We start from the raw sequence: 13627 nt of genomic DNA on the forward strand, positions 1-13627 counted from the left end.
CAGGAATGGGGATGAGAGAGCGGTGATTAACCGATTGCACCGTGAACCGAGTGGAACCGAATCCCGTCGCTCTCCCCCTCCCCCCTTCCAGCCCTTCAGGATCCACTCCCGGTTGCCACCCTCTCTAACAGCCATTGAGTAATAGAGAGCGTCTCATTATTAAATAGCACCGAGCCTGCGCCGTTCGGCGGCCCCGTTTATTTGTTCGGATAATGACGTGATTATCGCTCGGCGCGTATCAACGCCAGATTTATCGGGCCTGTTCGTTTTACACGAACAGGTACGCCCGGAATCTTCGTCGAGACATCGTTCGGCTGTGTTGGCGACGCGCGGAGACCGTCCGTGTTCGTTCATTACAAATGAAATCAATTCTGATGAATTTTCTGTGGCTCGGAGGTTCGACGGGGTACGTCTTGGAAACGACCTTCGAACTACACGATCGTATGCTGACCAGTGGAGCAACGATAAATGCAACTTGGATGAACGTGTTGTTGTAGGTCGAGTATGCGTGTATACGTCTCAAGAAAATTCAGTGAAAATTCATTCATATTAGCGACACTTTCCTGGCAAAAAGGGCCTAGAGATCGATTACTTTAGCTGCTGCGCGAGGAACAGCCTTTTGAATAGGATTGTACGCTGTTCGGTAAATAGAGGGACGAATGCTACTTTGAGAAATATCTTTTTGTAGCGCATGGATGCGTGTAGACACAGCAAGAAATGTCATTTTCAAATGTTCGATAGTTTCCTGGAAAAAGATCGTAGAGATCGGTTATTTTCGTAACTGGTTCGCGAACCCCAGTAAAACCAACCAACAAAAGCAACTTAAAAATATATTTTCTTATAGCCCAAGGATGTATTTATGCATCCCAAGGCAGATCATTTTCGTATAGTTCACAGTTTCCTAGAAAAAAATTCATAAAGATCGCTCAATTTCGTGCACCAAGGATTGCCCTTTCGAACTACAGTAATTTCTCCCAGAAATGTTCGGAGATCGGAATTGAAACCGGCAGATCTGAGAATACTAAGTCGCGATTCTTCAAGACTCGCGGCTCGTTTTTTTTAGAAATACATAGTAATGCTAGAATAAAATCGATGACCTTAATTTTTTTATTTCTGATTTTTTGTCACGATTCGAAAGCAATTCCACACCGACGTGGCAATAAATTACATAGGCGAAGAACTAGCACAGGGAAATTAACGAAAATTGGCATTTCCGGGAGAAATTACTATACCCTGTAAAATAACTACCCTTACCAGACGCCGTCTAGTAATTAAACCAAAAATAAACTTTAAAAAATATGTTCTTGCAGCTCAAAGTTGTATCTATACATCCCAAAACAGTTTATCCTCCCATAGTCGATGGTTCCCTAGAAAAAAATTCACAAAGATCGCTTATTTTCGTAATTGCAGCACGACGATCAACTCCACGTCTTATACGACTGCATACTCTCAAGTAATTAAAGCAACTTCAAAAAACCTGTCCTCGTAGCTCGAGAACGTAACTTTTCATCTTAGAAAAGCTCATTTTCATATACAATCGATAGTCGCCAAGAAAAAATTCCAAATTACTCCGGGCTGCTGCGAGAAGTAAGTTTTCACCCCACTGACCAGAATTCGGTAAAATACACATACAAAGAAATCGCGGAATCGTCGCCGCAGAGGAAGAGAGGAATCGTCGGTGGCGAAACGCCGCGGCCGCTTCGCCGGCGACTGAATTTCGGGTAGGAGCGGGCCGTCGGTTCGGCGGCGGGTCGACAATAAAAATATCGTCACCCGCGGTCACGCGTATCGATTCCCCGTCCCGTGTTCGCGGGGGTGGATCCGTCGCAGCCGTCGGTTCCGCGCGATAGTACATCACTCAGGGATGTCAGGCGCGAGGCGGGTTACGACGTTCTCGGTTTCCACCAATTTGGTGACACTGAGCCGCAGCGTAGGCAGAGCCGGTCTCCTCAATTTATTGCGAAATAACGCGGGGGACGAGGCTGTAAATAATATGGAGGAGCGGGCGCAGGGCGCGGGGACGTGTGTGCGCGGTCAGAGGACCGAGATACGCGGAATAAAAGGATCGAGGGCGGGGGATGCAGGGGTGGCCGGTCGGTTCCGGGCAAGCAAAGGAGGGAAGAGGGTGATTCCCGGCATGCAGAGGATGACTGGAGGTGCCATATTTCAAAGTGGGGCGTCCTCCGAGGAGCCGTGAATACCTTAATAGTCATAAGGTGTATCCGCGCACGGTTGCCGCACACGCTCCTCGCCCTCTCGCTCTCCGCGTTGCACACCCGCGCGACTCTCGACCCTTCGTTTCACCGTATTCGAACGTTCCACGGTCGTCTCCGCCACGGAACGATACGGCCCTGGACAGCCGTTTTCCGGTTGGGATATGACGAGGACCACGAACCTCGCCCGGAGACCCGAGACGCGTTATGCCCCCCCGGAAATTGTGACGCTGGGAACGCTCGAAATTGGCACCGCTACCGAGAGAGAGATGCAACGGGAATTGCTCGCCGGGTTACTTCCTCGGAATTGCACGCGGCTGCGGCCCCGCGACCGTTCGATGCAGATCGTCGGAGACCGAGTCGCAGACACCCCCGCGTACCGCGTCCCGTCCCGCCCCGTCGAAATTGAGGGACCTCGGAATCCTTCCTCCGAGGATTACAGCTTCCACTTCCCGAGCTTCCGGCGTCCGACCTCGTTGCGGATTACGAGCTGCGGGGGAGGGGGAGGGGGAGGGTGGTGGTGGTGGAAAGACGTTCGCTCGGTTCTAATCAATGTACCCGAACACCTTTGGAATTAGACGACACGGTGAGATTACGGATTTTATGCGACTCGGATCCGCGTTCTATAAACAGCTCGTTTCGTTCGTAACGCTGGTCCGCGAAATTTCGCGCAGTTTTTGTTACACTTGGTCTAATCTATTTTTAATCATATTTTTGGCGCTGAATTGAGGTATGCGATGACAGGTGTTTCAATATGCACTACAGGTTTTTTTATTCTTTTATGCGAGGTTTTCGAGTAGTTTAATGTTCGATAATTGCTATATCCTATATGTTTGTAAGGTATAATAAATTCTCTGTAATTAACGCTTAGATTGTACACAAAAATGGACAATTTAGGAACAGGAGATACGATTATTCGAGCCATGCGGCTCGTTTTTGTGGCTGCCGAATGTCAAGAATTACATAAACGAGATGCAAAGTTTCGTTCATAACGGCGGTCTGCGAAATTTCATGCTATTTTTGTGGTTTAATCATGCGATCTCGATAGTATTTTTAAACTAAAATATTCAATGATAGGTGTTCCAATATGCACTATAAGTTTTTTTCTATCATGTAAAGTTTTCGAGTAACGCGTAGTTTAATGTTCAATAAGTACTGTATCCTATATATTTACAAGGTACAGTGAATTTTCCTTAATCAACGCTCAAATTGTACACAAAAATGGACAATTTGGGAAGAGGATTGTTTGAACCTTGCACCTCGTTTTTATAATTGTTGAAAATCGGAAAGTATAAAAATGAGCCAGGAGACTCGAATAATCGTATCTCCTCTTCCCAAATTGTCCATTTTCGTGTACAATCTGAGCGTCAATTAGGGAGAATTTACTGTACAACACATTACCTAAACTTGCGCTACTTGTTGATTTTCTGGAATATTTGGCTTCTGAAACATCCCGTTTGAGTGTCCAGCTGTAATCAGCCAGCATATTAACACTCAATTTGAAACGTTGTTGTTTCATTCGGAACAACGAGTTTTAGCGATTCCAAGCTGAATTGCATTAAACTATACGTAACAGGAAATAACCTATTCCGAATTCGGATTCAGCGAGTTCGAATTTCCGTTCGAATCCTATTTTTTGGCTTTTTCGTTCGTTCCTAAATGAAAGGTGTTCCACAAACACTAAAAGAATGTAAAGTATATTTTTTAAGAGATTTTTTTTCCATAACACTGTTGCGAATTCATACGTTGCTGGAAACGTGGAAAAAATTTTGTTCCCAACTAAATCTGGCATAGATTTAGAGATTGAAACTTCCTCGTTACAATGGTTCCAAAAAACTTGACGTACGATTCTTTTTTACCGTTCTATTGAACTCTGAATGATACTTGTACCATCCACTTTCTTATAACAAAAGATATACCAGAGCAGATTTCCATGATCTTTAACTTCTTTATCATTTCTGTGTCTTAAAACGGCTAAAAAAAGATCGTGTATCAATTTTCTTAGCATCTTTATAAATCGAAAACTTTAATCGTCGAATCTTCGGTAATTTCAATCACGAACAAACAGTTCTATTATTTCCAGAGATGCTCGAATTTACAGTATTTTTTTACGAAGAATCCGTAACAAAAGGAAGAGGAACATATCTTCGGTTTGCCACCCACCGTGTCCTGTAAAATTAGTTCAGGCAGAAACGACTAATGTACCGTAAAAACAAAGCTCCGAAGCGTTAAATTGCGTCCGAGTTTATCGTCGAACGATTCTTTTTCCACAAAATTACAACAGAGTTCGAATACCGGCAAACATTTCGAAATTCGAAAACGCGTTCGAACAGTTTTTCGTGCCGGCGTGTGTTTGCCACGGAACTTAGAACGGGCAAATTGTTTCGCGTGCTACACAGGCGAGTTTTGCGAGATTACTATCGAATCGATCCCCATTTTTTGGGGAACGTATACGTAAACAGAACAGGAGGTATAAACCGACACCGGGCTCCGCGAAATCCCATTTTTCGCGAGAGCGTATAATCCCGTTTGCTCGCGCGTGGATTTTCCCGTCAGCCAGGTGGTTACACCCGCGGCGCGGGGATTAAAAAACGTCAATTCGCAATTATCGCCGGCGTAACGTAGCCCGGCCGGCCCGGTTAATGGAATTTTTTAGGAGGAGATTACACGCGCGCTTTATTCAATTTCGCCGCGTTGTTGCATGCGGCAACGCGTGTTAATTCCGCGCCCGACGTCGGCCCCTGTGGGCCCCGGCATCGTGGATCTTCCTTCGACCGGCGCGCGTCCTGCCGAATTACGTTCATCCTGATTGACAATATCAGGAAGCTCGCGAAATTCCCTAGCATCGGCACGTTCCGCAGCGAAACTTCTGCATAAAAGTTTCAGTCTAGATCGCGAGTTCGCCGGTGTTTTACGAGTTCGAACGTCGAGCTCCTTTTTCCCGGGGACACCGGGGAGCATCGGGGCTGCGACAGACTGTCAAGTGCACCGCCATTTGTCAGTAGGCTTTTCTAATAACGACGGGAGTGCAAACAAATAGCCCGGGAACGAGCCACGGAGAATAAAACAAATGGCGGCGGCCGCGCTCTCGGGAAGAAGAAAGTGGCGTGTCGCACGTCCCGGCGCGATCAATCAGGCGTCTTCGGCTTGACTGACTCAATAGAGTACGAGATCGATCGAATTCTTAGCAAGCCTGGCTCGAATTTAAACATCGAACGCGACGACTTTATAGCGCGATCAAATTGCGACGATAAATAAAACACTTTGCCAACGTATGTTGTACGTCCGTTTCGGCCGATCGCACGGTCGCCCGACGCAAAACGGTTTCGTTTCTCGTTCTTTTTCACAGGGGCGGCACCCAAAGTTGGACTTAGTCAACGGTCGTCGATTAATTCATGCCAGTAATAACTATTGGGTTGGCAACTAAGTAATTGCCGATTTCAGTTATAGATGTCTCTCACTCCCATTTTTATGATATCCGTAAATATTATGTCATAAAATTATTATTATTATTATTATGTTATTTTTTATTATCCGTGAATGTTAGCAACTGGACAAATTGAATGCAGCGGTCAAGGAAAAGCGACCAGAATTGGTCAATCGTAAAGGTGTCATTTTCCAGCAGGACAATGCTAGGCCGCACACGTCTTTGTCCACTCGTCAAAAATTGATGGATATTGGTTGGGAATTGATGTTACATCCACCATGTAGCCCTGATTTCGCGCCATCGGATTACCACTTATTTCGATCCCTGGACAACTCCCTTCGTGGTAAAACTTTTAATGACGATGACGCTGTCAAATCTCACTTAACTCAGTTTTTGACCGAAAAGGATCAGACTTTCTACGAGCGTGGAATTTTCAAGTTGTCAGGGAGATGTCAAAAGGTCATCGAACAAAATGGAAAATACATTACAGATTAAACTTCATTCCGAGTAAAAAAAATTTTTTATTTCATTGAACAAATCGGCAATTACTTAGTTGCCAACCAAATACTAGACCGTGGGTTTTATGCATTCATGACAAAAATGAGCAGCTGTAATTTGAAAGATGAGAAAATGCAAATAATAAAATATATTCCATTCCATCTAGTAGCATTATAAAAAAAGAAATAATTCCTAAGTGACACCTGCATCTTGCAACAAATGTGGACAACTTTTATTTCGCATAAAAATCCACATTCTACTAATAACAGTATAATTAGAATGTACGTATAATTAAATCAAGCTCAAAGCATAAGGAGTATTATTCATCGACTTAGCTGTTGCAAAAGGTGCACTCGCAAATACAGCGACGTTATTTACCTTAAAAAAAAATAGTCGTTGGAAACTGTACACTCGACCCTTCAAAACGAGACCAAAATCGTCGCGATGCGATCATTCCCAACAAAGTTATAACCGTTCGTAGTTCGTCGAATTTCCTTTAATTTGCACCTCGGATTTTGGGTCCCGAAATGGCAGACTGTTGATTCGAACGACTATAAAATGATGCGAAAAAATCATAGCACAATCTTTCTAGGCTCGTTGCAAAGAGAATACTTCGCTCTCCAAGATAGCATTAGTTTAGTTTGCTAATAAACTTCATTGCGCTTCCTACAGGGATCCCGCGATGCCGAATTGTTGGTGAAATGCGAACTCTGTTGCAGTCCGAAGACGTCGCGTAATTCAGCCGGCGGAAATTTCATCGGACGGGGAATTGTTCCGCAATTAGCAGCGATGGCGTCCGGTCACGAGACGGTTAATTGCGTTCGCGGGAATCCTTCGACGACACGGCCAACGTCCGGCGAAAAGTCGTAAATTCGGGGCAACGGAGTCGCGTGTGCGCGCGGATTAATCACGCGCCGGCCCGGCTAAACCGTATTGACGTGGAACAGCGAGCATCGGAACAGCAGAAGGACTCGCCTATCCGGATCATCAATGATGCAGCTAAAGGAGATACACGGGCGCCACCGGCAGGCCGCCGTGCACGTCCTCGGGGGTCGATTTCGTCCTGGTGGACGGGACATCGTCGATCGAATAATCACTTTTCAAAAAGCATCCTCCTCTGGCCGGGGCCGTTCGTTGCCAATCGTCGACGGCACCGCCGCGATCACTTATTCAACATCGGTAATGAATCGAGCTCCCGTGGGGACGTCGTCATCGCCCACGTATCCCAGCTCCGATAGACCTATTTCTCGGTTGTTTCAGCGGGACTTTAACCGCCCTATGCTGTGCCAATGGCCGGCCCGACGTTTCCTCGAACTCCTTTGTACATGCGCTGAATACCGCTCTCGGTACTTTCCAATGCGATTTCGCTCGAGCAGCTCAAACAGAGATCAAAAACGTAACCTGTATCAGATTCGCTCCTCGATAATCTCTGTAATACACGTGGCTTCGGTGATCGGTTACTAGACGTCCGATAACAGGGGTTGAGGACAGTTATGACATCGGTTTCGGTTCTCGAAACGATTACGGAGAACCGAAATGGCCTCATAACTGTTATTTATTTATTTATTTATTTATGCTTTAACCCATTACTCGCCGCAATTCATAAATACAAAAAAATATTAAACTGAGGTTATTAGTTTCAAGCTGAAGTTGATTTAAAAAAAGATAGCGGGAATTCTTAATACCTTCATGGAGCACGTGATATGTTCTCACTATTTTAATGCCTGTATTTTATTTAGAAGTTGCAGTTTTTAAAAGGACAAAATTGGAAACAGTGTCCCAATAATGGGACATTGACGGATAATGGGTTAAATCAGATGGTTTATTTAGCAAATACATAATTGTTACATGTAAATATGTTCGACATTGTTTGCTGTTTGTTTCTGTATTCTTGTTGAACATTGTTTAAGAAAATTATAAATTATAAGTAGACAGTGGATTTTATGTCAAAAAATGAGTAGATGAAACACAAATGAGTGACACTATATTAGAGGAATTTCATAATTTGATTATATTATTTGAAGACTATCAAACCTCCGTCGTGACAATGGGTCAAAATGACCCACACTTTTTTCGAAAAGTGAAATTAACAATTTATTCAATATATTTAGAAGTGAGATATCAAGTTCTAATAAAGGGAAGATTATTCTAGAATGTTCAAATTATATTCTCAAATTTTTGGGTCCTAATAGTATTGCTAGTTTTTTAGTTCTTCGAAGATTCTGTCATATTGTGCTTCACATAGGAAGTATGACAGCTGAAGATTAAAATTATTCTAGACAAAAATCGATGCACGACATTTTTATTTTCATCGATTCTGTAACTCTCATTTCTCGGTTCTATCTACAGAGATCGAGAACAAAAGAAAATCGATTAATAGTCTACCGATTTTGTTTTATTATGCGCCAGTTAAACAGCGAGTTAGATTCTCTAGCCTGATCACAATTTATTCCAGATGTTTCAAGCGTGTAATTGACCATGTACATAACAAGGGGCCAGGCTGCAATATTGTTCGCTTTTACAAATCCTTGAATATTTGATACGTGACCCATCTTCCCGAGGAAAATATTCGCAGCACTTCGAAAAATCCTCGTCCGAAAAGAATTACAGGAACCGTTTCCTCGCGGTTAGAATGTTTCACAGCAACGTCCTTTGTTCAGCCGCGTTTGATTTATGATTAAAGACGTTCCGGTTAAAATCCCTCGAACATTTTGGAATGCATCTCGTCGGTGGTTGTTCCCTCGGAGATCGATCATTCCCATTTTCTTTTTTTCACGAATGCACGGAAGGTGGCCGTTCTGAGGTTGTCCCACGACTGTTCAGCGAATCAGCCATCGGGTGCATAATTTCGCGGGCGTATCGACGCCTACCTGGACCACGTAGCAGCCGTAACTCAGTTTCGGAATGGATCGCCTCCCAGGAATACTTTATGCGTGCTACACGTCATTCCGGGCAATGGAAGTGACTGGATCTTGGCTGGTTGGCCGGGCGCGGAGGCAGGAGGACAAGGATCTTAGGTATTCTACGCGCGGTGCGGGACGACTGCATCGGGTTTAACACGACGTCGAACCTCGAACGGCGGGGGGTGGATCGGCTGGGGAGCGAAGCAACACCCCCTCTCCCGGCACGGAACTGCAAGCACCGGGTCTGCGGGTAATCATATAAGGATGCCAAGGGCCGTGGAAGGCGGCCCGGTATCAACTTTTGATCCTTCGATATCGCGGGCAACGGCTGGATCCCAAGAACGACGTCGCGTCGGTATTCAAACGGCTCTAACTCGATATAAGCGACGCTCCCCAAGGCATCCTTCCACGGCGACGAGGAGGACGACCCGGAGGACACCTATACACCCCCGCGATCCACGTCCCGCCAGCTACTCACCCCCGAAATAAGAGTATCCTCCTGCTCGACTAGCGAATTCAATTTGCATCCTGGCTTCTATTTACCGCCCTGCCCGCCCCCTTACAAAGTGATCTCTGGATCTTCCGCGATGGCGGGCGGTCGATCCTGATGCGACTGCTGATGGGACTTGTTGAGCGGCCACTGAAAACGACGCTCTGAATTATTATTATGCACCGCCGCCGAACCGATGCGCCGCGGCTGCTTCTAATGGATTGCGATGGCGAATCGTCGGGAGGGCTCGTTCCTTGGTGCACCGGTGTCGATTTTTAAGTTTTTGTCAATCGGGAGGGTGGACTGATTGATATTGTTCATTAGGATGCAGGGTTATGTTAATTTAGGTTGATGCTGTCTAATTGGTGAACGTTACGAGGCTCTGGGTCATCGTGGAAGAGCGATCATTATACGTGGACTGTGATAGGAATCTAAAATTGAGACGTCGAGGGATGCTCGCAAGTAAATCTATTCTTCTAAATCTAAAAAATCTATTCTAGATCTATTCTAATCTAATATTCTAATAATAATAATAATAATAATAATAATAATATTTTAATAATAATAATAATAATATTCTAATAATAATATTCTAATCTAAATCTATTCTTATGTTTCTTTTTTTTTGCAAATTCTATCTTATATTGTTTCCAATCTTATGTTTTTCACAAATTGTTAAAAATTGATGTACTGGCACTATGAGAGAATTTATGCAATATATAAAAATCATTTGTCGAAACTTCTACTTTTACTTTTAACGTAGACTCCGCATATTTATTCATTCTGTTAATTAAACAGAATTGTCCACGATTGATCATGATAAAATTTCACGAAGTAAACGTAGTCAAATAATTCAATATGATTAATTAAGTGGATATTAAATACTGTAAAAGGAAATGATGATACAATTGGAGCATAGGAAGTTATCTTTCGAAGCCCTTTTATTCGAACACCTGTTATTATGCAATTAATTGTTAAGATTACAATTGTAATATGCTACTCCAATTATTGTTACTATTTAGAAAGAATTTGTTTTTCAATCTGATTATATTTACTTACGGTAGAATTAGGATAACTCTGAATAGTGGCTGCAGTTTTTGTCCAAGGGATGCAAGTTTCTGCATTCTGTCACAAATGGCGCCACCATTTTCAAGAAAGTTATCTTAAATCGATCTTAGATAACTATAATGGATTTAAAAAACGAATTTACTTTAGGATTAGGAGATTGCGATTTCTTTTCTATTACAAAAATATGAAACACTAGACCGCGTTGGATAGATAATAATAATAAAACGGATGCAATATTCATTGTATAAATATAAATATTGTCAAAAAATCGGTTATTATACCAGTAAATACATGTCTATAAAGGAATCTTTTAAATGAATGCTTGCTGTTTGCACAGACTTATCTGTATACCTTATCTGTGCTAGCATTCAATGCATTTTATGCAATCAAGTATAGCTGTGTAAGGTCGATTCAGAATAAATCTTTGACAACCGATGGTGCCATCCGTGGCAGAATGCTGAAACTTGTTCAATGGGTACAGGTTTCAAGGATTCTGTGAAAGATGTCGCTAAAATTCCTGGAACAGTTATCCTAATTGAAGCTTATACAGCGAACAACTCTTTATTGATTGGTGGCGTCATTCGTGGCACATGTTGGAACTAGCTTCACGTGGCCACTAGGGTGAAGGGGTGAAATTTCCGACGCGTAAGAACGAAACGGTGCGACACGTCTGTTCGATTGCACACGTGAAATTATTTAAAGTTATTAGTTCGTTATAAATAATAGAATATGCTGTGTCCAGTCTGCAGGAAAGAATATTCCGTCGAAGACATAGGAAATCATATTGATTTATGTCTTTCTGCAATCGATGTACCTTTGGGAAAATCATGTCAAAGTCCAAAGAGACCTTTGTCTTCTGAGGAAACGGTGGAATTAAATCTATCAAAAAAATATAAAAAAGATCCCGTAACAAGTACACTAAATATGAATCAACAGAAAGCAAATTCGAGCAAAGATCATGTTCCTCTCGCTGAAAAAATGAGACCCAAATGTTTAGATGATTATGTTGGTCAAGAACAAGTTGTTGGTTCTGACATGATTCTACAGAAATTAGTGACAAAAGGATACATTCCAAGTATGATATTTTGGGGTCCACCAGGTTGTGGAAAGGTAACATATATACTGATAATTAATTTGTAATGATATTTATACCGTTTCCAATATTTTAGTCATCCTTGGCCAATGTTATAACACATTTGAGCAAAAAAATATGTGGTGACAAGTTACACATTGTAAAGCTTTCTGCTACATCTTGTGGCATAAATAATGTTAAAGAAGTTCTTGATAAAGCTAAGAATGGATCAAAATTTGGTAAACAAACCGTTATATTTATGGATGAAATACACCGTTTCAATAAACTCCAGCAAGATGTATTTTTGCCTCATATAGAAGCAGGGACATTTACATTAGTTGGCACTACTACTGAAAATCCGTCTTATAGTTTAAACTCTGCCCTGTTAAGTAGATGTCGTGTATTTCCTTTAAATAAATTAACAATATCCAACATAATGGAAATTCTGTATAAAGCAGTTTCATTCATGAATGGAGAAATAAACGATCCTCAAAATAAGAATCAAAGCAATTCAGGAAATAAATACTCGCATTCGAACTCAGATTTTATCATTAACAAAACAGTGATTGAATGGCTAGCAGAAGTATGCGATGGAGATGCACGTGTTGCATTAAATGGCCTAGACTTAGCAGTTAAAACTAAAGTATCACATTCTTCTCAAGTTGCATCAATAACCTTGGATGATATTAAAGAAAGTCTTAAGCATGCACATACGCTATCGGAAAGACAAAATAATAATGTTCACCATTTGTATTCTGCATTGCATAAATCAATAAAAGATGGCAAAGAGAGTGCAGCTTTATATTGGTTAGCAAGAATTATGGCACTCAAAGAAGATCCTGTAGATATAGCCAGGAGATTGGTCAGGATATCAAGCGTAGACATCGGTTTAGGAGATCCTGATGCATTAGGTATGTCTGATATATTAGGTACATTTAGATTTTTACCAAATGTTTAATGTAGTTCTATTAATTGCAAAAACTTTTTGTTACAGGAGTCGCAGTCCATACTATGCATGGGTGCGAAATGATTGGAATGCCAGAATGTGATGTAATTTTAGGACAATGTGTAGTTTATTTAGCAAGAGCACAAAAATCAAGACTTATTTATAATGCATTGAATCATGCCAAAGATGTTATTATGAACCACAAAGGTCCACAGCCTGCTGTACCATTATTCATCAGAGACAGATCAGGGCAAAGAAAACTCCAAGCCATTTTTGGTAAGTTAGTCTATACATTTTGATTTATTTTGTTATATTCACTGTTGCGATTTTTTAAAAATATTTTTCTTATAAGACAAAGGGAATACAAATATTTAACAAGATTTCAATCCATTATTTGATGCAATTCCGGAATGACATTTATTAATCAAATAAATCGTCAACCATCTTTCTTTCAGGACGCCAAGAAACAAATTTAATTCGAAAAGAGGAAAATGTTAAGACACATTTGCCATTTGGTTTTCAGAATGTAAATTTTTTTCTAAACGATTTCTGAACACAGGTATATATTTTAGGTATATCTAAAATAAGCATACCATCGAATTTGTAGATTAATTATGTTCTAGAATACAGGGAAAAGTCCTAATTATAGGACTTTTATATACTTTAAGGATAATTGCTGAGGCAAGAGATGATTTGTTATTTAAATGTATCATTTTCACATTTTTAAAGCTCTGTATTAATCTGTAATATACATTTTTCTACGTTATTTACTCGTAAACATCAATTTTTGTAATCTATAAGGGTAGTACTGCCGGCAGTGCTACGAAAAGTATTTACGATATTTTGAAACAAAAAAAAAATCGTAGATCTGTCGCGATGTTTTACATGAAATATTATACGAATTTGATGATTGTACAAATAAAGTTTCCATAAAGCTTAATTTGTATTAAGCTTTTAATTCAACCATAATAAGATTAAGTCTTTAATACAGGAAATAATTTTTCATTACC

The 13627-nt window shown here is 41.4% G+C and overlaps 1 protein-coding gene across 1 annotated transcript; it reads left to right on the plus strand.

Annotated features, from left to right (window-relative positions):
- Positions 1-11192: 11192 nt before the first annotated feature.
- Positions 11193-13557, plus strand: LOC117224801 (ATPase WRNIP1). Its single transcript, XM_033477944.2, has 4 exons — positions 11193-11709; positions 11769-12582; positions 12666-12893; positions 13073-13557. Exons 1-4 carry the CDS (start codon positions 11329-11331, stop codon positions 13168-13170), a joined length of 1521 nt encoding a protein of 506 aa, XP_033333835.2. The 5' UTR covers positions 11193-11328; the 3' UTR covers positions 13171-13557.
- The last annotated feature ends 70 nt before the right edge of the window (positions 13558-13627 follow it).

Source organism: Megalopta genalis, chromosome 4 (assembly GCF_051020955.1).
Source record: "Megalopta genalis isolate 19385.01 chromosome 4, iyMegGena1_principal, whole genome shotgun sequence".
NCBI lineage: Eukaryota > Metazoa > Arthropoda > Insecta > Hymenoptera > Halictidae > Megalopta > Megalopta genalis.